General features: G+C 42.2%; 1 protein-coding gene across 4 annotated transcripts in view; it reads left to right on the top strand.

Annotated features, from left to right (window-relative positions):
• The first annotated feature begins 1534 nt into the window (after positions 1 to 1534).
• ZFAND6 (zinc finger AN1-type containing 6) overlaps positions 1535 to 27078 on the top strand; it is a 32233-nt gene continuing 6689 nt past the window's right edge. The window contains exons 1-4 of one of the 4 annotated variants that reach the window (XM_057365850.1): positions 1629 to 1648; positions 3191 to 3233; positions 4317 to 4407; positions 26105 to 26274. In XM_057365850.1, the coding sequence (XP_057221833.1) occupies positions 26124 to 26274 (151 nt within the window). In that variant the 5' untranslated portion in view covers positions 1629 to 1648; positions 3191 to 3233; positions 4317 to 4407; positions 26105 to 26123. Of the gene's footprint in view, positions 1649 to 3190; positions 3234 to 4316; positions 4408 to 8472; positions 8550 to 26104; positions 26275 to 27078 lie in introns of those variants that run through there. The other 3 variants (XM_057365851.1, XM_057365853.1, XM_057365852.1) reach the window with 3 other exon arrangements.

Consider the following 27078-nt stretch of genomic DNA (forward strand, 5'->3'; position numbering starts at 1 on the left):
TGGCCTTTTCCTAAACACTGAGGAWGTTCTGCCCTATTATTCTTCATTTATATTTCAAATGACGAGATGAAACTTGACACACAGAAAGCAGTCYGAGAACAACCAGAGGGAATTTAAGGTTTAGAAAAATCATATTAAAAAATGATGATCATGGACAGGCTGGGAGGAATGTGATCATCACTCCCCACAGTTCCTTATGATTACTGCCAAGACCATGAAAGCGCTCCAAATAATGTTGTGGTGAATGCTGTGATACCCACATGCAATGCAGGTCATCTTCTGCTCATGCAACCTGGCATTTGGAAAACCTATTGCATCAGCAAAGATGGCCAAGACTGAATAATCTCTACCAAAATAGCTGTAAAGYTATGCTAGCACTTCCATGCTGGTTGCACCAGCATTTTCTAGTGTTGATCCAAGCTCAGATATTTGAAACAAACAAACAAATTAGGTATTTTCTTCCCATTAAGTGCTTTTGCTAGGTTTACAGATCAATCTACTCAGCTCACAGTGTGGGTGATAGCAAGCTTCTGGCAATGGGAAGTGTCTGCTTGGACTTTATCTCYGCTGAAATCTTTATGTGTCCCCTTGCAATGCTTTCCTCTGCTCAAAACCSCAAATTTTAAATCTCTTCACAGTTCCCCTAAGAAATCAATAATCCTGATGGGTCCATTCTAGCTCAGTATATTCTGCGATTGTATGAAGTGGAAATTGTTTTACCCACTCTCAGCTTCTCCGGYTTCTCAACTGCCTTTTCCTTCCCTCCTCCAAAACTCTCTGCAAACTCCACTCACCTCCTGGCAGCTTCTCTAGCTTTGGCCCACTGCTCTACTCTATCCACAGATAAAATTCTGCTTTTATTTGCCTTGTTTCATCTCCCTGGAATCCTGTACTCCTTTCCTATCTGCTTCAAGCMATCATCCTTAAATCTCACCTTTAAAACCTCCTTGCACGGTATGGGCTACAACCAGCTGTGAGAAATAGGGAGAGTGTCTTAAAAAAATTAAAAAAAAAAAATAAAAAAATTATGCGCTAAATGGTGGGCATGTAATGAAGCCGTTATGGATTGTCTCAGAGCCCCACAGGGAGAGATGGAAACACAACCAAGCAGGTGACATCATAGACAACAAGAGGCTCCAAGCCCAGCGYTGCCTGCCCACGGGCCACAGAAGGCGACGGGGCTGTGAGGGACTGAGCCCACACAGCGCCCTGAGCCCCCGGGCGAGCCCGCTCGGCGAGATCTTCCCCTTCACGGACATGAAGGGCAAGAGGGGGCGGCAGCAGGCACATCCACGGGTATTTTACAGCAAAATGAATTTATTTATGGGGTAGGAGGGCGGACGSCGCGGTCCGCAGCAGCCGCTGCCCGCTCGCCCTCCCGCCGCCGCGTTCGCCTCAGGTCACCCCTGAGGGCGGGGGGGGCGCTGTCCCTTTAAATAGCATTCGCTGGTTCACGTGGCCGCCGTCGCCTCGCTATAATTACTGGCGGGCCTTAGCGCCGCCTCCCGCTCCCCGCGGCCTCCCTTCCCGCGCTCCGCCAATCAGCGCCCGCCCGCGTCACTCCGAGGGCAACGAAACACGGAGAAAGGGGAAAAAAAAGTTTGGTGAGGAGCGAGCGGGGCCGGCGGGCGCGGCGGGGCCGGCGCAGGTGAGGGAGCGCGGCGGGGCCGGGGCGCCCGGGCCGGGGCTGCGGCCGCGGCTCCGCACCGCGGTGGGGCGGGGGAACGGGGGAACGGCGGCCGCCCACCGGCACCGGGGAGCGGCGGAGGGGTTGTGGGGAGGGTCCCCCCTTCGTATCCCCGACCCTCGCAGCCGCCGGGCGAGGGGCTGAGGGGCTGCGGCGGGCGCGGGGCCCGTGGTTCTTTTTCTGCCTTTTTTGGTGGTTCCGTCCTCCTCTCCCCACCCCCGGCGGGCGGCTGCGTGCGCAGGAGCCATCCCGGGGCAGAGGTGTTTGTACTCGTGTCCTTGGGTGGAAGGGAGAGGATAGGCGGCCCGCCGCCAGCGCTGCGCCGGCCGGGCCTGGCTCCGCTCCTCGCACGGACCGCGGGGGTTTCGGGGCCGGGCTGCAGCCGGCGGCGGTGCCCTGTCGGCTCGGGGCTGGGCTGGGCCCCGCTGCCCCTCGGGTGAGCCCAGTGCAGCAGGTTTGGCTGGCGTGGGGACGGGGATGTTCGAGGATCAATATGCAGTTTGTGTTGTGCTGCTGTTTTAGTTAAACCAAGGGTTAACGCTTACGCGGTCTGTCGTACTTTTGCGTTGTGCTTTATGAAAAGTTACTGTTGTTGTTTTGGTGTTTGCCCAGGAACTCGTGAGATTTAACCCGACTTACCTCCTAGGCTTTGCCAAAAGCCTGGAGTGATAGATAAGGGGTGTGAACATCCACTCGTGTTTCCACAGGATGTTAGGACTGGGTAACCTTAGAAAATAAAAAGGGCAGTTATCGTACTGCTAATAACAACAGCAGGAACGATGAAATACAGAAGCTTCCACCCTCTGTGCTGATGTAATGTGGAGGCATTAAGCAAAACCATGGTAGTTACTGCACCCCCTGCGTGGATTGACTTCAAGTGCACCGTTGTGTTCTGAAGTCCATTCCCCGAGTGTTTGTCCAGGCTTGTCCTATAATAGGTGTCATTGCATAAGAGTTACAGAGAGCAAAGAGCGTGCCGAGTTTCTTTCACTCTTCTAAAGTTCTGTGCTCACATCTTAGCTGTGCCAARCTCTACACTGAAAAGAGAAGGGCACAGCTTGGTAAAATGCCCTGTGAACTTCAGGGGAAAAAAAATTGCTCTCTTCTTGCTCCTGCTTACAAGCAAATGGTTTTGTTTTTCTTCTATAATCTTAAATAGTTTTTTGCATAGAGTGCTAATCCTCTTCTKAACTGTGGATGATGGTAAGTCAACAATTGAGGAAGTAAATATGTCAGTTCCTTCCTTTGTCTCTTTCTCATCTGTCCTCTTTTATAACTTTACTCTCGGAATTTATCTGATTTTTTTTGTAGTGCTGAGGTACCTACACCTGTTCTTTATTATCACCTAACTTAGAACAAGGGGACTGGCTCTTTTCTGACCTGCCTTGTATTTGTTCAGGCCAAAATAAGTGTATTTTGGGAGGATGTTTCTTCCTTATAATGCTGAATAACAAAGTCTCTGACATGTCAGTGGCATAATTCCTTGGGTTTATTACTTTGCAGATAGAGGAGAAGATATTCTTCACTACTGGAGAAACTGTCTCCTGTATGTATTTCATAGAATACCTCTTAAAATGTTTGTCTTAAAAACCTGTGAATCATGTTAAACTTATTTTAATCTGTCACTATTTTACTCCTTGACTAATCACAAATTTATGGCAAAAATTAACAATGTTGTATATGACATAGTATACTTATAGGAGTGTGATTGAAGAATGTAAATTTACATTTCAACTTCTTGTTACCTCATGGTCTCAGATGGCACATTCAAAACSTTACACAAATAGCTTGAAAGAGATAGTGGCAAGTTATCAGAGGGAGAGTAGCATTAACACAAACTACTGAAAAGTTGCTATGGTTACAGATAAAGGTAATCCCTGTTTCTGTGAAAGTGTGTCGTTTTGTAACAGCTATATTAATCAGTCTGATTTCTGAAAGAATTGGAAGTATAACAAACTTCTGGCTCCATTTTCTTGGCAGTTAATTGCTATGCAGCTTCTTTTTTTTTAAATACTGAATGGGCTGTGACTTGCATTCAAGATACATGATTTAAGCTACCACASGAGTATTACAGATCACATATAAATGCACTTGGACTATGCTGAATTCAATGGAAACTGTAGTATACTTATTTTTGCTCCACCCAAGAGATACCTGATATCAAGGAAGTGTCTTGAAAATATCTAGATTCTTTTTCAAGGACTTTGACTGAAGCAAGTGATGTATCCATCTATCASCAGAGGCCTTGGTTGTGCAGCTGTACAAGATACAATTCCATGTTCTGATTAAAAGAAAAGAGCATCCAACCAAGCCACACACCCCCMAAAAAAACACCAATAACCACCCCAAAGCAAACCCATATGGCAGCTGCTGAGAAATTGAAACCCATTACACGTGTCCAGCTTTATAGGCCAGGAGGCCACAGGGCAGGGACAAATGATTCTGTTAAGGGCTTATTGCCAGTMKAGAAAGAGATGGGATTTACCATGCAGGTCAGCTAAGCTTTGTGTGGTTTGAGATAGTTGCTGAAATATCCAGGGGAATGTGTCTGTCTGGTGTAGCTGTACTGCTGTCCAGACAACTCAGCAGACCTCGGTATTTACCACGTGCACCTCTTTGTTGTTTCCAGATCTRATTATTGCAGTGCAGTAGTACATCTGCGTTTGAAGGCAGCAAGAGGAATCTCAAAAGTTCAAGATTACTGAAATCTCATCAGTCTGGTATGTTGTTCTCTTCAAACGCCTGGAATAGCAAGTTGAATTCTTTTTGTGTGAGGGCCTCCTTAGTTACAGCTAAGGATAAGTTTCCTGCTAGGTTTCTAGGATCTTGGCTTTTCATCAGCAATTTCATTCTCGGGAAGTATTGTGCTACCAAGAACTATGAACTGTGTATTGTTGGGTTTSTGTAGAAGATTGTTTTTGGTGGTGGTGTTTGTTGCAGGACAATGAACCCATGCTCTTGGGACCTTCAGTCAACATACACTCTGAACTTGTTTTYATCTTGCTTATCCAGCCTGGAAATTCCAGGTACTTTTACAGACTTTCARAACTTAAGTCAGGCTGGAAAGGAGCTATTGCTAGCAGACTTTGCAAAGACTGCACACTGATGTATTGAAGAATGCATAATATGAAATGGAATGTTTGTTTCTTCACATAGTGATTTTTTTTCCCCACTGCTTTTATGTAGACATGGCTGTTGTGAAGTTAATGGCTCTTTTAGGTTTGATAAAAAATTTAATAATATTGTCTCGGAGTAAGAGACAAAGTTCTCAAATTCCTACACTAACATGCTCTTAAAGCTGATATATTTTGAAAAATACACAGCAAGTTTGAGAGCTATTGTTTATAAACAGGATCATAGCATTGGAGGGTGTGAAAGGCTTGGGAAGCTAAATATGACTTTGAAAGCTGTCTCTAGTAATAAGRAAAGCTAAAAGTCCGAGCTAGAATAATAAWAAATAAAAAATTCAGCACGTGCTGTAGTGCAGATATAATTGACAGCCAAAGGGTAAAGTCCTTTTGTCCAATGCCAGTTCAGTGTGTGTATGCAGCAGATCAGTTTCTTTGCTACTTATTAACATGTACAGAATTCAGGAAGTATAAGGGGTTCGGGACAGAAGACCAGGTGCAAAATAGTGAAGAAAGCTCTTGTGGTTCACACTGATCTGTTGGAAACTGGACATTGAGTAACCACCTCTTCATCTAATCCCTGAACAGCCATCACACGTAGCTTTTGATCACTACTATTCTTGTCTCTGAACTGGTGACTTAAAGATGAAAGGCTCTGTTCCTGATCTCTTGAGCTGTCAAGTCCTCCAAACTTRCTGTCTTCTGCACATGTAAGATTACAGAACAAATGGGCTTGTAGCTGTTCCATGATTACAACAGTCAAATGAGAGTCAGGTGCTCTCTTACTGTCCTGGTGCAAAGTTGGATGGCAGCAAACTGATTTTTAACACTCTGAAACCTTCCCTTCCTAGTGTTCTTGCAGCTGCAGTCTGCTGGTTTTGTTTTGTTTTTTTTTTTTTTTTTCTTTTCTGTATTGCTACAGGTATTGTAAGAGTAGCAAAAGCTTAACTTGAGCATGAACCTTAAAATGTGCCTGTGCCAATTTTCCAGAACGTATGTTTAGAGGGGAAAATAGATTGCTTTTTGCAGAGACTGAGGCTAAAAATTAGACTTTTTAATGCCTAGTTGCACTACATTTCCTTCAGCATGGGATAATGACTTGARTAGCAATTTTTAATGCATGGATTCTCAACATTTAGGTACAGATGTGTTCACTCATGATTTCTAGTCCATTGACCTAGGATAAACCATGAATCTAGTTTGGATATCCCATTGACAGATGATGTGGGGATCTTCACTTTCATGAGGATAGCAGATTACTCCTGGGACTTTCTTAATGTGACAGTTTTGTTTTGTGTGTGTATATGTGTGTTTGTTTTGGTTTTAAATGAGATGAGGTAAGCAAATCCAGGAGGCCAGTGCTCAATGGAGGAGAATCTGCTTTGCCATCCCCTGTCTGCTCTGGGTAAGCCATACTCTTGCTTATCAGAGGCTGGCCAAACTTCTGCCAGCTCAGAGACTCAAGGCAGGTGGAAGGGGCTGATGAGCACCAGTACAGGGTTTCAGGAGTCAGCCAGACTGTAGGGCTTGGGGGGGAAGAGGTGGGGAGGAAAAGGGATGGAACATCTCCCTTGTAGTGATAAGGGCTGCTAGTTGCCTGCATGATAGAAACATGAGCTGAAGTGTGGGATGTTTGATGATAAAAATTATTTTTCATTGCCATTAAAGGTGGTGAGACTGCTGGGATAGCATACAGAGCTGGGAACTTTCAGAGTAAYTTGTTTGGTTTGGGTTTTTTCGTSCCTCTCCTTTTGAAAGCACCCAGACAACAGCGCTGACTTCAGGGTTGTCATGTCTTCTAGCACTTGGCAGTTTGGTTGATATGWTTTGTGACTTGTGCTGCTGTTTTTAAGGGCCTAAAGTTAATGTGTTCTAAATTGAAGCTTTCCCAGATTGGTTATTGAGATACTTGAGGGACACTTTACTGGTCTGTTTTGTTTGCGTGAACTGTGTTCTTGGTTTTGATTGCTTAGATAAGGGTTAGTCAAAAAAAGTGTCATGCAAGTATGAGTTATCCTCAGGGGACCCCAGATCAGCTTCCAGAAGTGCTGGCTCTCACAGGCCACTGAATTCAGATGCGAGGATTAAGGTCTGCTTCTTTCAGCTTTTATTTTAGGTATTATGGGGGRAGTTATGTGGATGTTCTTAATTTTGTTCTTGTAGTGCTTCATACACCTCAACATACAACCAGCTGCTGCTTTTCCAGGCCTACTTGGATTTGTGTTATGATAGGTTGCTCTAAAATAGGTAACACAAAATGTGCTAKTTCATCATTTTCCAGAAGTAAATGTCCTTCCTGAAGGTGTTTTTATGCTCTTTTGGTGTATCACAGCTCCATGGAAGACTTAGCTGTAAATATTTTTTGGTGTTRTGTGGTATTTGCAGTAAAGCAGTGTGCTAGACAGCCTTGGACTTTATTACTGTGGTAAGGAAGTTAAMACATCCCCATTTTGTGGTSTTGGTAATGGGTGAAGTAAGGGAAGGGAGGCAGCTCCRGCACTGGGAGAGGAAARGTGGCAAGAACCAGAAACAAGTTTTTCCYCTCTGCCTTCGCACACGACAAAAACAACCCAAATGTGCTTGTGCTGACAAGTGCTTTATCTTCCTCTAACTAAAATATTTTTAGTTATTTTACACTAAACACATGAAAATATTTTATATAAGGCAACCTTGCTAYCCAGATAAGTCTTGTGTAACGATGATGATACTTGTGGGTGCAGGAGGSAACGCTGACTGGGTTCTGGCTCTTCCCAAGGTTGCTTGATAGGAATGGGGTAAGGATTGTCTTGAACCAGGTGTCATAGCTGCACTTGTGAAATATTTATTAAGCCTAGTTTCGTTTTTACTCGTCTTTTCACTGGATGGATGGATAAGGAACCATATCTGTGTTTGCACTGAGGATTAAGAAACCCTTTTAATCTAAAGGACAGTTTTTGTGTAGTGCTGAGAGGAAGCTGTGCCGTGAGAAACGCTGTTGTCACAACGTGACCAGAATCTTGCAAATTTGTTCAGTCAAGTGAAGCCTGAATAAGCACAAAAAGTTTCTGGCAGAAGCCKTGGTACCTTGTGGGATGGAGACAGTCACTTCCTGCGGAGCTCCTGCTGACTCATGCTTTAAATGGGTGGAAGTCTTTGGAACCGGCGACCCGATATATTTTTAGCCGGGGTTACTAATTTATATCGTGTGCTCGGCCTCCCAGGGTAACTCCAGTCACCCTTAAAGCGCGGATGGGCTCCAAACCCACAGCTAATTTTATCCCATAAGTGGAGCAAGCGGCAGTTGTGTAATTGCCGCGGGAGAAGCGTTCCCAGCCCGCGCGGGCGTTCTTCTCTCTTCCACCCCCGAGCCCCCGGCCGGGAGCGAGGCGCCGGGAGGGGCGGGCGGCCCRGGGGGACCGGGGACCGGGATCCGGCTCGGGGATCGGTGCCGGGGTCCGCCCGCCCGCGGCTCGGTTTGGCACGGCGGGAGCGGGGCACGGTCCCTTTAAGAGCGCGCGCCCGGGGTGCCCGAGCCCGCCCAGCCTAACCTGCTAGCGAGGAAAAGTTCTTTGCGTGACGGACAGGCCGCTCCGCCAATCAGCGGSCAGAACCCGGCCGGCGGGGCGGGACTCCGCCGCCTCCACCAATAGGAGCGCGAGGGCGGGCCCGCTGCCCAGGGTAGGTTGCGCCGAAGTGCAGCTCCAAGTGAAGTTAATCTGGGGTGAAGCGAACAGAAAATTGTGGAGATCGTGTTGGTAGGAATTTTGCGGTTCTAATCGCGTCGTGTGGCGTCGTTCCGCCCTCCGGGGCAGTGGAGTTCATGTGCGTGGGGCTTTCCTTCGTCGGTTCGCTCTCTAATGATGGCAGGATATTAACATTTATGCAGGGAAGCAGAACAAAAGGGCTCTTTAGACAGGAAATAAGGTACTGAGAGGCTCAAACTTGACCGAGTTTCTTTTGTCATCTCTCGGCTTTTACCGGGTGTTCTGGCGTGGAAGAATCGAGTGGTTCCACATTATCTTATGGAGAAATGTTAATTCTAAAATAGCGAGGATAATGCTGCTGTTTTGGAGTTACACAATGTTACAGGAAGAGAGCTCTATTTTAACTCTAACTTCCCTGATTCTGATGAGATTGGAGGTAACTAATTACGACAGCTGCTGTGGGATTATTCAGTGATAGCATTTGCTCCAAGTCATTTGTCTTAAATTGTCCTTTGTTGTATCACTGAAGGCTGCTGTGCTGTTGTCTGTGTATTTGTTCTTGATGAGAGGAATGTCTCGCAGGTCTTTAGCATTTAGAACAAAGATATGTAAAAACTATGTAAAACATGGCAATTTTTCTCAATTTTAATCAGTTTTGTGGGGTGTCTGGGTCTGTCAGAGCTCTGATTACAAACAGGCAGGAAAAATTAAGTGTTACTGCTCTGTGTTGCAGCTATTACCCTTCCAGCCAAGGGAGAAAAAAAGGGGGGTAGGGATTTTTTTTTTTTTTTTTTTGCTTTGGAATTGGTCAGGGTATCTGGAAACCTGTATTGCCTAATGGTAGCAGGTGTTTTATTTGAGGGAAGATTATTTTCCGTTTCTCTACCAGTTACATAYGGTATTTTTAGTGACACTTTGTGCATCTGAAGGGGCTTCAGGAACAGGAAAAGTATGAATTGCCATGGGTGGCATGGGATAGGGTGAGAGGGAGGAGAGCAGGAAGTGGYGAGGCAGGAAACGGGGGTTCTAATGAGAATGTAGACTTTCTTTTAATTGTCACCCTTTATGTATTAGATGAGGCCACATAMAGAACAAGGCTTTCAGATTGGGAAATCAGTTTTTTTACGTAAATATTTCCTGGTTTATATAAAATCACTTGGGTTGATATACAGCTGCTCCTGGGAATTGGAAAGAAATACTCATGTCCCTGATACTTGTTGAGTCTAAGAAGTTTGATGGGTTTTGTGTGATTAGTCATGGTGATAGAAGAATGGATGTGAAAAATWGAGCAACAGTCTTTCAAATGACCGTGGAAAGCAATTGCTTAGACCTTTACTGAATGTAAACAAGTGTTATTTTGAAAGTATACCTCATTCTTCCAGCTCTGTATTGAGCCATTCTGTTTTCTTCCAAAATGCTGTGTATGGATTGCTTTTATATATATGTCTTGACATGYTGGCATCTTGCCACGGGCCAGTGACTTATAGGTCTGAATTACTAATTCAGTCTTGCTGTCTTTATCTGTTTATGGCATTGTTAAATGTCCTAGGTTGTATTTAAACCCTGGAAATACYATTTTAGAACATGCAGTGAGTATATGTGGTCTTCTAGCTGAAAGTTGAGATAGTTTTCATGTATTGGGTCTAGGACCAGGATACATAAATGTTTAGATACCTAGATATTAATTTCTTAACTTCCATGTGATGCTAGGCCTAAGTGGCTAGATAAGGTGTATGASGTAGGACAAGAAGAATAGTAGAGTTAGCTGTAATTTCTCTAAATTCAGGAGTATGTGTGTAAGAATTGCTGAAATTAAAGGAAGCCACCTAAAGTATTTGTGTGCTTCTAAATGTTATATTTAGCCAAAAGCTGTTTTTTTCTTAGCACAAGATAAAATACATGAGGCAACTTGGTTCCTACTGCTTGATCACTAAGCAGCCATGTTTCTTGGGTCCCCTCTGCCCCCCAACTTAATTAGAAAGATGTATTGTCTGGGACTAATTTCCCTGATTTATTTAACACAGGAGTGAAATGCTCAACTCTCTCGCTACATGTATACAGTTCCAATGCAGGCTGTTTGTAGAAAGCAAATCTGCCCTAAAGGATAAACACACCACTTTGCTGGCACAGCTGTACAACTTCTGTATTCAGGCTACAGCAAATGTTTCTTGCCTGCATTCAAAGCCGTTGCTGGCAGGACCTGTGTTGTCCCCGCACGAGGATTGGTTGTTCCAGCATTTCTTGTTCATAAAACCTTCTCCTGCACATGCTCCATCTGCAGATCTTAAACACTGTGAATGTGTTGTGTGCTGTGGGATTTATGTGTCTGCTTCTTGTGCCAGAATGGAATATACATCTCTGATGTGAATAAGAGATTCTTAAAATCCACTGTAACCCTGTGTGCAAAATGCAGGACCAAATTCWGTCTCCCCTTTTTGAGACAAAGGACATCTGTGCCCTACAGTCCACTGGCCKTCTGGTGGCACTACCTAGTGTGAGGTGGGTGGCCCAGCATGAGCTGGGGTAGTTATCCTGCACACTCTGGTTCTCTTCAGTGCTGCTTGGAGGCTGATCTTTGTAAAATAACCCCAAGCCTTAGGGAGGGCAGGTGTTCCCCCTGAAAACAGGGACATGGGCTTTGGATCCCCCCTGCTCGTTGGGTGCTCTGTGCCACATGCAGGGCCTCCTGCACGCTCCCAGCAGAGTGGGTTCTGTGAGCACTGCAGGCCAAGTCAACCAGGCTGACTCAAATTGTTCTGAACTAGTGGCTGGAGCCAACCCAACTGGCTCTTTTCCCCTTCTCTTCCTCCCCCTGTTTCCCAAGTGGTTTAGTGATCATTTCTGCTAATTGCCCTGTGCCCAAGGCAGAAGGGAGGGGGGGGAACTATAATGTTATCCTAAAGAGTGTCAGCAATTTCCAAAAAGGGACACCTGCCCATGGTTTTAGCTGTGACTTTGGCCTCTCACTGGTTTTTTGGCAGTTGCTAGGAAAGGAGTGAGCTGAGGAGGTGTGATCAGACCAGGGGTGCTGTTGCAGGGCAGATTGGTGCTGGGGACCAGCCCTCTCCTGCAGATACAAGGGCTCCTGAGCAGATAGTTGTGTGTTCTCCTGTGGTGTGGAGCTCAYGCTGGGTGGGGCAGATCATCTGCCCAGTGATGTTTACACTGTAATAAGGTTTTGTGAAAATAAGCAGTTAATTATGTATGACCTACAAAGGAAGAAAAATAGTTGGGATCTGTTCTTGGTTTAAAATCCATTTAACATAAGCATGAAACATGTTTGGGATTTTTAAATCTGCTTCTGTTTTTTTTACCTTTATAAGTATCAGGAACATTAAGTCTTTCTTCCCTGTTCTTGTTGGATCTCTCAGATGTGTCATAAGCTTCTCAGCCCTTAATTGAAGGGGTGGGGTGATATATTTTTAACAGATCCCTTCTTCTAAGTGTGTTTATAGGGCTTTTGRGCTAAACAGAGATTAGCTAAAACAAAGCTTTGACAGTGCAAAAACTGTTTCTCCTCAATCATGTTGGGTTTTTGCTCATTCTCCAGTTGTTGAAAGAAACTGARGGKTTTTTTCRTTTGAAAAGTAACTTTGCTATTAAATTATTCATTAAGAGATAAACTGAGTTAAATCCTAACCTGATCCATCTTCTGCTCCATTTAGATCAACTTAAGACAGTATTTTGAGTATTACATAGACAAATGAACACACTCGTTTGAGTATTTCCTAAAAATAGCTCCTTTCTAAGCAGCAGTTTTATTAAACCCACAGTTCTTCTTTTAACTTAATGCTTCAGCAATCCTGCAGGAGCTCAGACTGTCTCTGTGCTGGAGACCACCCCTGCTCAGCTGTTCTGCCCTGCCAGGATGTATTTGTGTCACAGGACTCTAACCTTCAGGATATGGTATTTGTCAGYCTGAAACGTAATAATCCTGTATCTGGAGAACTAAACTATAAACAGTGTGGCTGGCTTGGGAGGCCCTGGCAGCCACCCCAGCAGTTTAACTAGCCCAGGGTTTAAGACAGCACTGCGCCAGTGTGTCCTGTAATTCAYGATGCTAATGCATCTTTATCTCTGTGAAGGATTAGAGAGACAAATATAAACTTAAAAATGAAATTGGAATGAGAGCGAACGGGAGATATTTCTGAGATGGAAGTGAGGTGGTTTTGGCTCATGAAACATTTTTCATTGCGAGTGGTTTTTTTTAAGCAAGGCCTGAAGTTTTCACCCTTGGCTTGAACAAGGCAGGAGGCTGGACAGTATTCATACGTTAGCCATGGAATGTAATTGTGTTGATGAAAGCAGAATATTGCATGAGGAAGGCAGGTATRTTCCACCGAAGGTTTTAAATTATGTTTTGGGCAAGAGAACCACTGATCCTTCAGGCAAAAATGTAGTATTTTGTACCTAAATTAGACGTATTTAAGCATTTTATACAGAAGGCTCTCTCTAGATTGTCAGAAGAAAACATTCAATGAGTTGTTGATCATGYTGATTTCAAGGATGGGGCGGAATTTTGAAGTCAGATGCTACAAAGAAGGATAAAGTTGTTTCTCTAGTACCTCCTGTATAAATTTTATGTGAAATTAGCATGTTTTTCTAAAATCATACATAATCAAGGCCTTAATGCAATGCTGTYATGTATTGGAATTTTTTCTATGCAACAGGATGACCTTGTATTGGGATCTGCCTCATTATCAAGGTAGGGGCAAAAAAAGTGGTTTTGAGTGTTAATCTGAAAGGTTTGGAGATTGCTCTCCTTTCCCTGATTCTCCTTCAGAATCAGGTAAAATGCCTGTGAGGTATCTTGCAAACTTGCAAAGAAAGGGAAAAAGRTTGTGGCAACATGGAAGGACTCACCTGAAATGCTTTTTAAGGGAGAGACTTTAGAATTGTTTAGTATAATCGTTTTGAATAGCAACATATTTCCATGGGGTTTGTCTTAAGTATCCTGGGAGAGGAGGAAGGCAGCATTAGTAACAACAGGTCAAGGTAAGTATATTATTATTAGTTGTATAACAAATTGTCACCTGCCTGTGACAAACCACGCAGGGACTGAAACCAGTGTTGAGATAAAGGAGTGTTAGATTTGTTGCAGAGCAGTGTGACAGCTARGCATGACTTTGTTGTCACCTTAATAAGTCCAGTCAAACTTGGTGCTTTGAGTGCATTTAAAAGTGACTTAAAACTTCTGTGCATGGCAGTGGAGTAATTTGCTTTWATTTTTTTTATTCCAGTATAACAACAAAGAAATCTAATTTCACACTCTGGTCACTTGGTTGATTTTGTTGCCTTCCTATATTTGCTTTTTTCTTACTTGGTGTTTGTGAAACTTTTGGTTGCTGCCTGTGGTATCTCTTTCTGCTGGAATTAGCTCTTTACCCTGCAAAGTCATAATGTGACTGTGACCCATGGCCTTAAGTTCATACCTAGTCATTCTGTATATAAATAAATCCCTGATTAGTTGCTACCTACTTATCCTTCTGTCTTCAGGCTCAGATCCCACACTACRCAATCAGAGTGCCTGGAACATCAGTCTGCTCTGAATAATACCTGTGCCCTTGCTGCAGCTCTGACATCTTAATTTCTCAGACTGTCAGGCCTGAAATGAAGAATTTATWGAAACTTTTTGGYATGGCATGAAAGCTCAGCCTGGTGAGCTTGCACAGGGTGGCATATGCAGTGTAAAATGTGYATTACAGTGTTGCTGGGGTTCCTTCAGCAGCATCAAGTTACTTCTAAAATGGGACAGTTGGTTTTTGAAACCCTGGGGTTATGGGTTAAAATTAGAGATATTTTTAATTTAAGGGRTACATGTGTTCTTTAACAGTTGTGYGGGGATTTTTGCCTTCACAAAAGGGTGTGAGCCAGAAGGGATTTTTGGGGGATGGTGTAAGGGCACTGGGATTTTGTCCACACTGTAGCAAGGACATGGTACTTGTGGAATCAGCGTAGCTGAAGCTGCTGTGCCTGTGATTGCATCCTTAGGCCAAGCTAAAGGGCCTTGATCTTGCTGATAGCCCTCCCATTTCTGACCTGGTACCATAATGAAAAAGAAAATACTTCATTCTTTTTTCCATTTTTTCCTGATAGAAGTCTTATTGGTCCTAGTRTGTGAATGGAAGGGAATGAGCATCATGATAGAAAGCCACACTTAGTTGACAGTTGAAGCTCAGTATCCTGTGAGCAGATTTTTTCCCCTTTTTTTTTATCCATTCTGAAGTGTGATACTTGCTTTAATATGCCAAGCAAAATAATTGGAGATCTGGCCTGCGTTTTACTGTGTTTGTCTACTTTTCTTTTATATCATGAACTTTTCTTTCTCTAAAAAGTGCTTCTACTTTGTCATGTGTTAATCTGTTCTCTGGCAGAATGCAATCACTATGGCAAGAGGCTAAAAAGAGAAATTGGATCTACTTAAGGAATTATTGTTCAAAATGCTTCTAAAAATGTCAATTTCTGTTTATGTGGCCTGAGGAAAAAGGGGAAATCCCCATGGCACTACTTAACAGCTTGGCCTTTTKGGTTACAAGTCCCTCCTGTAAAGCCATTTATGGCTTTATGTTTCCATGTAGAATTGTAGAAAAAACTCTGTACAAAGGTAGCAGAATAATAAGTGGGGAGACAGTGGCACTCAGCCATGCTATTTTCAGGCGATTGTGTTGTTAACTTGCTGATATAAGTGTTCTGGACAGTGAATGGGGGAGACGTTGTACTAGAAATGTGTGCTCACATGGTGGAATCTTGTCTGGAAACAGAATGAATAGCAGACTTGTTTATCAGGAGGGCAGTTTAGAGTTGTAACTGGAGTATTAGTGGGTAAAAAGGATGCCCTAGTGATTAAAACACAGTGTTTGCAATGCAGACTCTTACTCGAAAGCTGTCARCTCTGGCTTTCTCCTCAGTTAAGAAGCTGAAATATGTGCAGTCTGTTCTGTATGGGCTTAGGGAAGAAGTGTAAAAAACTATTTTCTGTTCCATGATGGCAGTGGGGGAAGAAATGCCAGTTGTYCTCAATCAAGTTGCTTCCAGTATTTTTTTAAGCTTTTCTTMAGCAGTGACCCCWCCATCTGAGCAAGTGGTGTACTTTTGGAAACCTTCAGAAAGGAGAGTACCTCATTACAAATTTCTGATAATTCCCCAGCCCCTTATCTGTTAACTTGACACTTGAATAGTTAAAGCTGACACAAGGCAACTCTTGCTCATTCTCACTCTGACCTCCTGGTGATCTATCCATTTTTGCTTGGCTTAAGCTGTAAGAGAGGCCATGCCTTAAATTTCAGTTCTGTTRCTGACCTGGTAGTTCACCTTCCTACTGCAGTGTGCACTGTTAACTTGACTATTCTGGCACAGAGCTGCACCATAAACCAGGTACGAGGGCCAAYCCAAGCTTTTGAGGAATGAAGTCTTCAGGGTAGGTCGGTTCCTGTCCCAGCAATGCCGGGACAGAGGTACCTAAAGCCCCAAATTACCTGAATCATGAAACTATTGCATTCAGTTGCATATAAGTAGAWATTGAATGCATGTGTATGGGTTGCAGTTGAATGTTTACACATTCSATTGTTTCAGGCAATATGAAGTGACAGCTGAGAGGAAACTAMGGAAAGATGCAAAATTCAGAGTGTGACCAGTTGGTGTATTCATGTCTTGAGTGAAACTTGACGGTATATTAAAGTGAAGGATAAGTAGCAGTTGTCCAGCATGGCAGCTGCTGATCACCTGTGTGATCTTTTCCTATGCTTTGTGCAGGGTGATAAGTTTTAGTATGTAGACATCTGCATATTATATGTGCTTTGTTTGGGATCATGTAAGCTGGCTTCCCCAGTGATTCAAATAATAATTAAGGGATTAAAAAAAAAAGCAAAAAAAAACCCCTAGAATAGCATTGAGGTTAAAACAAAGTAATACCTTTGATTCCCTTTGRCTAAATTTGAGTGTATTTGCAAGAGATGAGGAATGTTCCCAGAGGGAACATTGTACTTACACCTCTTCTGCTGAAAACTTGTCCTTACATACCCTCTTTCTTTGGTCAAGCTTTAGCTTTAGGTTGAGCTCTCCATCAAACCACAGTAAGGGTATTGTATAATTTTGCACACTTAAATTAGACATAGTGCATAATTCTAAATAGAACTACACATCATGCATGATAATCACAGTGTTCTTGGAAGTTAAGCTGAATTCAAGATGCCCTAGCCAGAAATGAAAATTGTTTTATTTATTAACGCACAGGAACCCTGATATTAGAGCAGGAGCTCCCTTAACATTAGGCCCACACAGAACTGTGGCATTATAAGCTAATTAAAATTCTACATAGTTCTGTTTATAAAAACAAATTATAACGTGTTTTGTGCTTACTGTCAGTTCTCAGCAACAGGTGTTTTGTTAACAAGAAGCTGTCTATTTTGGGAACTCGTGTTAAAGCGGCTTTTATCTCTTCTGGGTTTGATATGCTTAAAATAAGTGAAACTTATGCTGTATTGAGAGAAGATTACTTATTCACTGAAGCTCAAAAGAAGCGATTACTGAATCTATATCTATTCTTTCAGTAATTATGAGGGTAATCTTGTAAGTGTTTGAATCCTTCTTACAGATTACTTCTCATCAGTGTGTAAAGTCAAACCTGTTTTGAAATACAACAGCAAAGATAGTTTATGGAGTTGCTCTGCTGCGGCCCTTTTGGCCTATCTCTTTTAAAGGGATTTGGAGAATTCTAGAATCTCCTGATTCTAATTTTATACAACCTCTGATTTCTGAAATGGTCATCTTCAATATCTGATACCAAAGAAAGCAGAATGCAGCCYTGTCTGGTCTGTTTTAGAGTAGCTTTTTTATCTTTGATAGAGCATTTTAAARGAAGGCATTTCTGTAATCTGACAGATTTCAAGTAAACCTTAAATTTATGGGGCTGTGTAGAAATATGAAGGGCAAATGAAGGATTCCTGCAACACCTGAATGCCAAAATACAGGTATGAGATGGCACAAACTCCAGAGGAATGAAAAGGGCTCCTCAAGCAATATCTGCTACTTGTGCAGCTCAACACCAGTCTGCTGATGAGCAATTACTGACATGGTTTGATTCTTCTAATGGGTGTAACTCCAGRATTTTTATTCCCCTCAAGCAGAGATGCTGGAGCAAGCACTCTTAAAAAGGCAGTTTTAAAAGTAGCTGCATGTTCTGTCACAAGTGTAACTTCATGTAAGGTTTCTGTGGCAGTCATGTMTCAGACAGGCATCTTCAAACATGTGCCTGTCTGCCTTCAATCGTGGGTGATCTGGGAAGGCTAAACTAAGTCAACTTCACATTTGGGGGTGGGGGGTGGTGTGACACTCTTCTCTGGCTTGTATAGACAGAGTGACCAGTGGGGTGGCTGGCCAGTATCCTCTCTGTGTTCCTCAGATGKGCTTCTTGAACTTCTCCCACCATGCCTACCTCAGGGATACCAGGTCAAAACCAGGTTCCTGAAACATGAGACACTCTTTTCTCATGTTCACTTTTCTTTCTCTATAACTTGCTTATAAATTCTTTACTTTGTACGGAATAACTATAGTTACTGTGTTGTTCTCAGTGCTTTTAATGTTTAACTAGTTATCTGTATTGAAGGTTCCTGTCATGGCTCGCTGTAAACAAGCATATCCAGATCCAAGGGTTATTTGCTGTTTTTTCTCTTGAACCCAAGAAGTGGCTTTTGTGATGTGTGTGGGTTTTGTTTTGTTGTTTTCACTTGCATTCAGGTTGACCTCTCCAAAAAGGCAGCTTTGTCAGCTTAGATTTTCTGATAGTCATCACTGAAGAGACAGAAACTTWGAACATGCTGGTGGTGCTCTTTCTGAAAGCATTTCTGTGCTGCTCTGGACTGGAGTTTGCTGGATGAACTGGGGTTGCCTACATCTGTATTGTGCTGTTGGGGAAATAAGAGACTTTAAAGTTTTCTGAGTCAGAGGGAAAAAATGTTTCTGTGAATCTCATGAAGTTTGGATACTGTGATATGCAAGGGTCTAATTCTAGTGGTGCTGTGGTGTTRGTTTAGAACAGCTAGGAACTCCCAATGAACAGGTTTAAATTATATATACAGTGATAATCCTTGGCATTTCGGTTCTATTTTGCTGCTTTAGGCTCAAATTGAAATGCATGATAAATGGGAGTGTTGAAGGCTTTATAAGGAGTGCTGCACTTACTCTTTTAGGTGTCTCAAGCAGATGCTCCAGCAAAAAGTAGTTATCATTCCTGCAAAAAACCCAGCATCACTCCAGTAGCTCTGTGTGGCAGCTTTCTGAAATTCCAACACTTCCATGAAAATCCTTTTGTCTGTACTCTGCCTCTTCAAAATCCAGAATAAACAAAATATTATTTTTCCTACTAGGTAATAAAATGTACCTCTTACATCACTTATTAATTATTGGGGTTTTTTTAGAATTAATAGAGTAGTGAGCATCATGGAATTGGACCTTTATTTGGTGTGGTGACTATACTAGAAAGTTTGGAAATTAAGTAATAAAAATTTGCTTATACTTCTTGTTTTTGTTTATAGACTTTAAGTGGTCACTGCAAGCAATCAGATGCATTTGCATGAGGTGAATGAGCGTCTGAGGTACCACCTCTTTTACAGTGGTTAATCTCTGGGTCTGGTAATCCGTGCTTTGCAAGGGTTAAGTGTGGTCATAAGTAGTAATTACAGTTTCAAAGTAACATCTATTAATAGTGTATGTAGACAAGCATGGAAAGCTGAGTCCTTATTATTACTGTTCTSCTTGATACCAGTATAGAATCTGTGCATCTTTGTTCTTGCTTAGTAAGAGTGAAGAGGTTGTGGTGAAAGTTCTCTTGTTCCTCGTGTAACCTGGAGTAYAGGAGCAGTGTACATGCTTTAACACTGGAGGCTTTGTCTATACCAGGTGTTCCTGGGTTTATGATAGTCTGGCTCAGATTAGTTATGAAAGTGCTAATGTTCCTTCCCTTCCTAAGACCTGAACTCTCTCTTTTCTGTCCATCTGCCCCTTCTGAGTTTGCACTTTCGCTCATGTGTGTGGCTCTTTTCCATTAGTGTGATTTTTTTTTTTTTCCCACAATCCTTTTGACATCTTAAATCTGGTATATAGCTTTCTTAAGAGTCCAAATTTTATTTATATTTTAATTTTTGTATGGAAGGATTCAAACTTGCTAACTACTTAAAATTGGAAGTGAAGAAAAGACTTCGGTAACTCTTTCCRTCCTTTTGTAAAGTTGCTGCTAGGGCTATCTATAAGTACTTGATTTTAACCTAAAATAAGTCTGTGCATGAAACAAAAATAAAAAGCTGTTCAACAGGAATAGACAGGAACATAGTAGATATTAAAATGACAAGTGAATTAAGAGAATATCTTATGCAAGTCTTTGGTCACCAGTGTGAGTATTTTGTTTTTATTAYKAAGTCATTGTATACATTCTACYTCAAATTACAATTTAAWACTAAAGTTGTGAGCAGGAAGAAAWCTGGAGGCTCAGTGRAATGAGTGGAAAGCTTTAAAATGTGTGGATTCTGTTGGTGCTGAGGAAGTTGGAACTCCCATGTTTTGAAAATGCAACAGCTGTGTGTTCTGCTGCTACAGGAACAAAGAGGTCGCTGCCCTTACAGATCTGCTTGCATTGCTGGTCCTTAACCATATTCCCTTTTTTTAACTCAAAGCATTCTGATGAAACTGGGTCAGAGTGTAACTACACATGTAGCTGTGCTGGCAAATGTGAACCAGCTGCAGTGCTTTAGCCAGGGTGAGCTGTAAGATGAAATGACATGTCTGACTGCAACCAGCAAGCTGGGCTGAGCTCTAATGACTGAGGGCCCCTATTCAAATCTGCCAGTTCTTCTTGGCTCCACAGCAAGTTGCTGGGACATGATAATGCCTTAAAGCAGCTACAAATGACTGCTCAGTGAATGTAAATTGGAGCCTTTTGGAAGTCAGCAGTGGTGTAAAAGAAAACAGGACTGTTCTGTAACTTGCTATTAATTTGTGAGTCTAGTGCTTTAAMTCCTGAGTAGTGTCCTGCTTCCAGCAAGACACCTGAGCAGCAAATTTCTCTATGAATTGGTGTCCTCAATCACAGGCAGTGCTCTGGGAATTCTGCAGTGAGATTCAACAGAACTCTTCTCTTGGGCCTTTATTTGCCCTTTGTTTCGAGAATGCATTTCCTATTTACTGCTTCTTGTACCAGCGTGCCTTTTCATATGGTGGTACAGGTGGTGTTGGATATCTGTACCAGTACATGCTCTAAAGTGAAGTGTATTTTTGTGTGCCCAGCTTTGTCTTGCTTTGTTTGTGCCTGGAATGAAGGTTTGTATGTTTAAGCAGCACAAATTACCACTGCTGCAGTTTGTTCCTTGCTTCATTAGCACAAAGAGAAAAYGACCATTAGTACTGGTGCTACTGCAGTCAGTGCTGAATTGCTTCATTATAAAGGTGCTTATGACAGAGGAGGGAATATTTTAATGACTTGTTAAAGTTGGATTTATCATTTGAGGTGAGTGTCAGGTAAAACTGTCATTGTGCTGATTTTGACAGTGAAGAGCAGCTCACACTAAGTGCTCTGCTTTCTCTTGGAGAAGCAGATTCAAAGCTGGCATGGGCACGGTTCAAACTGCATTTGCTGTGGTGCTGAGGCACAATGCTGTTTGGGTGGTCTTCTCAGCGTGGTTTTGGGAGGGATCCTTCCCATACCAGTCACAGATATTAGGAGTGTTTGCAGAACACAAGACTGTACTGCAGGATGGGAAGATCTGCTTGTTTTCCTTACCACAACTTGAAGTATGACGATAACTGGTATTCAAGAGACCTTTTTCTTTGGGGAAGACAGATGAAGAGAAGGCTGGCTTCTGTGCCAGATTTTTTTTTCCTTGTTGTGAATGGGGAGGGGGGTGAAAGAGATTATTCCTAAATCTTGTGTGTTTAATCCTGCTAAATGCTGCTCTCTCTGATCTTACTGATTAACATTTGAAGCCTATAAAGCTAGGGTATCAGTTATTTGAAACTAGTGGCATATAAACATTTTAATTAAAAGGAAAAGAAGAAAGGGGGGTGAGGAGGAAGACTGGTATCACAGTGCCCASTCTGTGGGGAAGGGATGTCCACAAGTGTTTTGTACAGAGTATTGGAAGATGTGGCTCTTTCTTCAGAGAACTTGATGTCCAAAAGATTTGTCCTGTCTTGCGTTAGTGTTCTACAGYTTCAGCTCTATATGCTTTATAGGAATGTCCTTTACATATTTTTGGCTTGCTRCAGAGAGGAATTTACTCAGAGGATGTGCTGTGGTGAGGGAGGAGAGGTAGGACCTGTAGCAGCAGCAGAGTAAAAGGGCATTATTAGATGCATGAAGTTGTGTATTACAGGAGTAACAGGAACAGGTAGACTTTAGGCACTTAATTTGTAGGAAAAGGAGGACTTAGTGTGCAGAGCTGTGTGCTGCCATGCTTTAGTGCAATAAACATCTTTAAGAAAAGAATTAGAGGTAATTTCAGTTGAAGTTTAGCAATTTTTAGCTAATACAAAAAGAGGCTGTTTATTCCTTAATCTTCAACATAGTGTATATTCTGGGGTTGCACTGAGAGAAGTTGTTTAAGGCTCTTGCAGTTCCCTCTTGTCTGCTTCCTTCTCATTAGTTCTCACACAACTGGTTATACAACTATACTGTAAAGCAAAGCAGGAGTGTACTTAAAATACTGTAAAGAGCTGTTTTGGTTTTTTTTTTTCTTCAAGGTGAATCAATTATTCCGCATTCAGAATAACCTTCAGAATTCATAGCATTACCCTGTGAATGCTGTGCAGCCACAGCTTTGGAGGAACAGGCGGAGCCCACAGGCATTTCCAGGAACTTGACAAGCTCCATGTTTATTTTGTGAGACCTCAAACCCAGGGGGACAAGCATGTAGTCATGCTGATCCCAAGACCTTGTTGTCACTTCAGTTATGAAGCTGCTTCAAGTTTCATACTGAAGCCAAGCAAGGAGACCATTTTTGAAATTGCAGATGGTGTATGCACTTGGGATTTATTTTACTGTAGGCTTGATGCTCAGCAAGGGCTTGCTGCCCCTAAAAAGAGTTGTCCTATTTTTAGCCATGTCGCTTCCTGTACACTGAATGTCAGTTCTCTGGAGTTGATCTTCTATCAGATCAGCAAGCTCTCCAGTGCACCAGAACAAATACTCATGTTGTTTCCATCAGATGGCTGAGCTGATGTGGCTGGGAGCAGGGGTGCAGTGGCCAGAGCTCATCCCTCTCRCAGAGCTGTTTGGGCTCAGGGATACTGTAGGGAATTATGGACAGTTTTGAAACAAAAATCAKCTGAAGCCGAGCCAAGAACTGGGCTGATGGGAGGTCCTTCCTCCCCCAGTAACATCTGTTCCATGATCTCTTGCTGTTGTGTTTGCTGTGCTGGGGCCAGAGTCCGGCTGCTCTGCTGCCCRGGCGCTGAGGAGGAGCCGTCCCTGTGGCTGTGCTGTGTCATCCCGGCCCTTGCCCTCCTGCAGGAGTGCCTGTGCAAGGAGACGCATGGCTCACGTGCATGGCACCAATTTTCCTTCTCTTTTCAATGCCTGKTTTTGGCTAGTGATTCTCCTAATTCTTCAGGCCTGCTCTGCTGCTGAAACAAGCATTTCCAGGTACCTGCAGCTAGACCCCCTCTCTTCCTGCCCAAGCACCACACATGTGACAAATGAGCTCAGAAATCAGTCTGTGTTGAAACTAATTGGCCGAAAGTGGAGTGGTTAATTTTTTAAAGTTTGATCACTTCCTTGTTTCATTTTGGTGCATGTGAGCGCTGAAAGGGAGGGCAAAGCATGCGAGAGCTTAATATACGGGTTTGGTATTCTGTGGCTTTAGGGTTCAAATAGATGGGTTCAACCACGCCAGCAGCTTACAGGCTGCTAAAACCTGTGTTGTCCCTCCTGATCACATGTCCTCCCTCATATCAGTTCTAGAGGCTGTCCTGTCTGTTGTACTTTCTGCTTGTTGTGTTTTTGCATGTGAACTGATTGAGTTCTCTGAACTGTCAGAAAACTTTGTGTTGGTGATGGTTCTTTTTTTCCCTGGTGGGTTTTTTTGGCAGCTTGGGGTGCTAATTGTGTGGGTGAAGGGGATTGTACACAACTGTTCCCTTTGAACCCAACAAGTTGTTGTCTTGATGCAACTTCTTTCTCATTTGACTTCATAACATTRCATCAATTTGATCCTATCTCTTATTCATTGTATTTCTCAAATATTAGCAACCAATGAAAGATCTTCCGCTTCCTGTGGCCCTTATTAAAACCCTGCAGAAGAATCCTTGGCACTTCCCCTTGGAGACTGAAGTGTTCTGGAGCCTCATGCCAGTGGCTTGTGCTTTGACTGGTGACAGGATCCACTGGTTAATGAGCTTGGGAACTGGCTTAGCTGGAACTCAGGCCAGCTTTTCTTGTTTTTCGTCTGGGCATCTTTGTGCACCTTTCACAGTTTGTTTATTGAATAGGAACCAAACTTTTTTGTTTTTTTAACATCCATGTTAGAGATTATTTTTCTTTGATTGCATCAACACTGTCCCTTCAGCAGTGTTGTGTTGGGCTGGAGTTGTTATTGAGSTCCTGTGTGCTGCTTGAAGCTAATATTGAACAGAAAGGCAATCATGGTACATTCTGAAAGTTASTGTAGGGTTCTTTAATATGCTACTGCCTAAAATTAAAAGGATTAATACTTGTATTGTGACATTGAATCTCTATTAGCTCTTGAAATATTCAGTCAAAAGTGTTTTTAATTAGTTTTTCATTCTTAAACATTCTATGCCAAGAGTGACTTGCGTAAGGTTTCAGCTTGAAATTGGTTCTGGTTACCAAAGCACAGAAAACTCATGTTCATTTGCAATCCCCTGAAATGGCTTCTCTGACTGTTGGGCACAGCATAAGAATTAAATTCCACATACGCTACTTGCAGTTTCATTCTGAAAGACTGTCTGGAGAAAGGCAGGAATGAAAGTGCTCTTTCAGCTACAAGTACAGTACTTCAGCAAAAATCAAATTTAGCTGTCGTGTGAGGTCAATGGGGGCTTTGTATGTTGAAAGCAAGTGCTTCTCTACTGGGGTGGGGGAGTGCAGTCAACTGCTGAAATAAGCTTAATTGCAGGTTGAAGCTGAAAAAGATACTATCAGAATTTGCTTGTCTTCCTGCCTGTTCATCTTCCTTGTCTTACATCCTGAATACGTTCTCACAGAAGGCCTGACTTGTTTCTGTGTTGCTGTTGGCTTTGCAACCCAGAGATTTGCTGTTGGTATCAATTTCACATGTTTTGGGGAAATRAAATCAAAATGGAGTGGATGTGGGTGTGAGAGGAGATGAGATTTCTCTGGAAACAAAATAATGGGAAAGTTGTTTGTGTTTGGCTTCAAATACATCTTATGTAAAAGCAAATMTTTTTTACTGTGGTACTTCTTACTGTGGTTTAATCTAGTTTTATAACATGGCAATTGGTGAAGTAGTCAAGTATCTTGAAACCCTTTTCCCACTGGATTTTTTCCTTTTTGTTTGGAAAGTATATTGATGTTACTTGMAAGATTGATTTTTTTTTTCCAGTAATACTGCTTATCTTTGGCTTGACTTGCAAGAATTAAAATTACCTATGCTTCAGCTTACTTTCTAATCAGGAAATGGTGGACCTAAGTTGATCTGGAATTCAATAATTGATACTTTGATATGCCTAGTTTCTTAATGAGAAGTTACTTTTTCTTTCAAAATTGGTAAAAAATAAAAGGGAAATTATTTATTTATGGAGAGGGGAAAAATATGAAATCATCTCACCAAGTGATGTGCCAAAAATGATTTACAAGTTAGAGCATTTGATAATAGTTAGGAGCCTTCAGAACACTGATGGAAGTGGTCATTTGTTGTAATTTTCTTGTAAATATCTGGAAACTTACTTAATACAAGCCAGGGGAAAAAACGATACCCTTTTTATGAAAAACAAATTTAATGATTTTAAATAACAAGGTGACTCGTATATCTCTTACTTCTCATTTTTAGTATATATTCACACAAAATTTGTTAATAGGTTATGTGTACCTGGTCTAATATTTTTGACTGAAAGGGTGATTTTCTCTTAGTGTGTGAAAAATCRTAATATGGGGTTTGTGGTAAGCAGTTGTATCATCTTTCACTAATGACGCAGTGACTAAACAGTGACACGTGAATTCATGTGACTGTTGTTAATTATAATTACTATGCAGCAAGTAAGCCTTTGTTACCATACTTGTCTCTTATTTTATAGTTCTCTTGCACAGTATCAGGTGTTTGGGTTTCAGCATAAGTGTCCCCCTCCCCTACTCCCCTTACCTGACTGCCAGAAGCAGTAATACTTCCAATATTTGCTAAAATTACTTTTCTTTGTGGGGCAGTGCTGGGAGGTGGGTCATGCAAAGCTTACATATGACTGTATTTGTGTTATTGGGCAGACTTTATAGACTTTTTGGGAAAGGCCACYGAGTTACCCACAAGGCATTTTTCGATGGAAGGTCTTTTTGCTGAGCTATAGGAAATTCCAGATTTTCAAATGTCAGTTTTAAAAGAAGGTTTTTCTCAGGCCTCTAAATACTGGTTTGTGTGTATCAATTTCAGGTTTATAGAAGAAGGGAAAATGGCTCAAGAAACTAACCGTAGCCAAGTGCCTATGCTTTGTTCCACTGGCTGYGGATTTTACGGGAACCCTCGCACAAATGGCATGTGTTCAGTGTGCTACAAAGAACACCTTCAAAGGCAGAACAGTAATGGTAGAATTAGCCCTCCTGGTAAGTAACACCATCCTACGTGTGTGTGAACAGCTCAGCCTGATGGGCAGCAGCTTCCTGGCCATGTCCAGATACTGATTGTTGGAGCATTAGTGCAAACCATTTCATTCCAGTGTCTTACCTTATGGAATGGGCTTGGATGGAATGCTCATAATGTAATTGTGCTRCCATTAATCTGCTCAGAAGGAGATTCTTGCTAATACCTTTTGTATTGTTTCCTGTTTGAAGATTAAAAAAAAATGCACAAAAACCACTACACCARCATATTTTTTTTCTGAAATTACTAGACAGTAGAGGTAGGATTAAGCTTGGGGAATATTTGTGAAAAGCATTTMAAGTACAGGTGTTTCATCTGTGCAGCCTCATGCTGAAGGTTTAATCTGTGAACACTTGATAGTTTCTCCTTAACTTCAGATATTTTGTGTTCTTTTTGGCTCAGTGTCCCGTGTACTGYCACCTTTCCTACAACCTTTAAATTGAAGCAATAGCTTCTGTCGAAATCTGAGGATCTAGGTTCTACACCTTCAAAATGCATCTGGAGTTGGCATTAGGATGTTATGCTGGTTTKCTCACAGATCCATCTTGAGTTTTTAAACAAAACTCAAGATTCTCATGTCAGAATACTTTAATTTGTGCTGAGAAAGCTGCTTGTAGACACTTCCATTAGCAAAAAATAGTAACCATTTTAAACCTTCAGCTTCAAAATTTTCTGCAGTGTAAATTCTGGGGCCCTGGGGCTGGAATGAGATCAAAATGTGGCCAAACATAATTACTTTTTTGTAGAATTACGTTTCGTTCTGGTGT

This window comes from Malurus melanocephalus, unplaced genomic scaffold (assembly GCF_030028575.1).
Source record: "Malurus melanocephalus ecotype Western Australia unplaced genomic scaffold, MMel_1.1 scaffold_58, whole genome shotgun sequence".
Taxonomy (NCBI): domain Eukaryota; kingdom Metazoa; phylum Chordata; class Aves; order Passeriformes; family Maluridae; genus Malurus; species Malurus melanocephalus.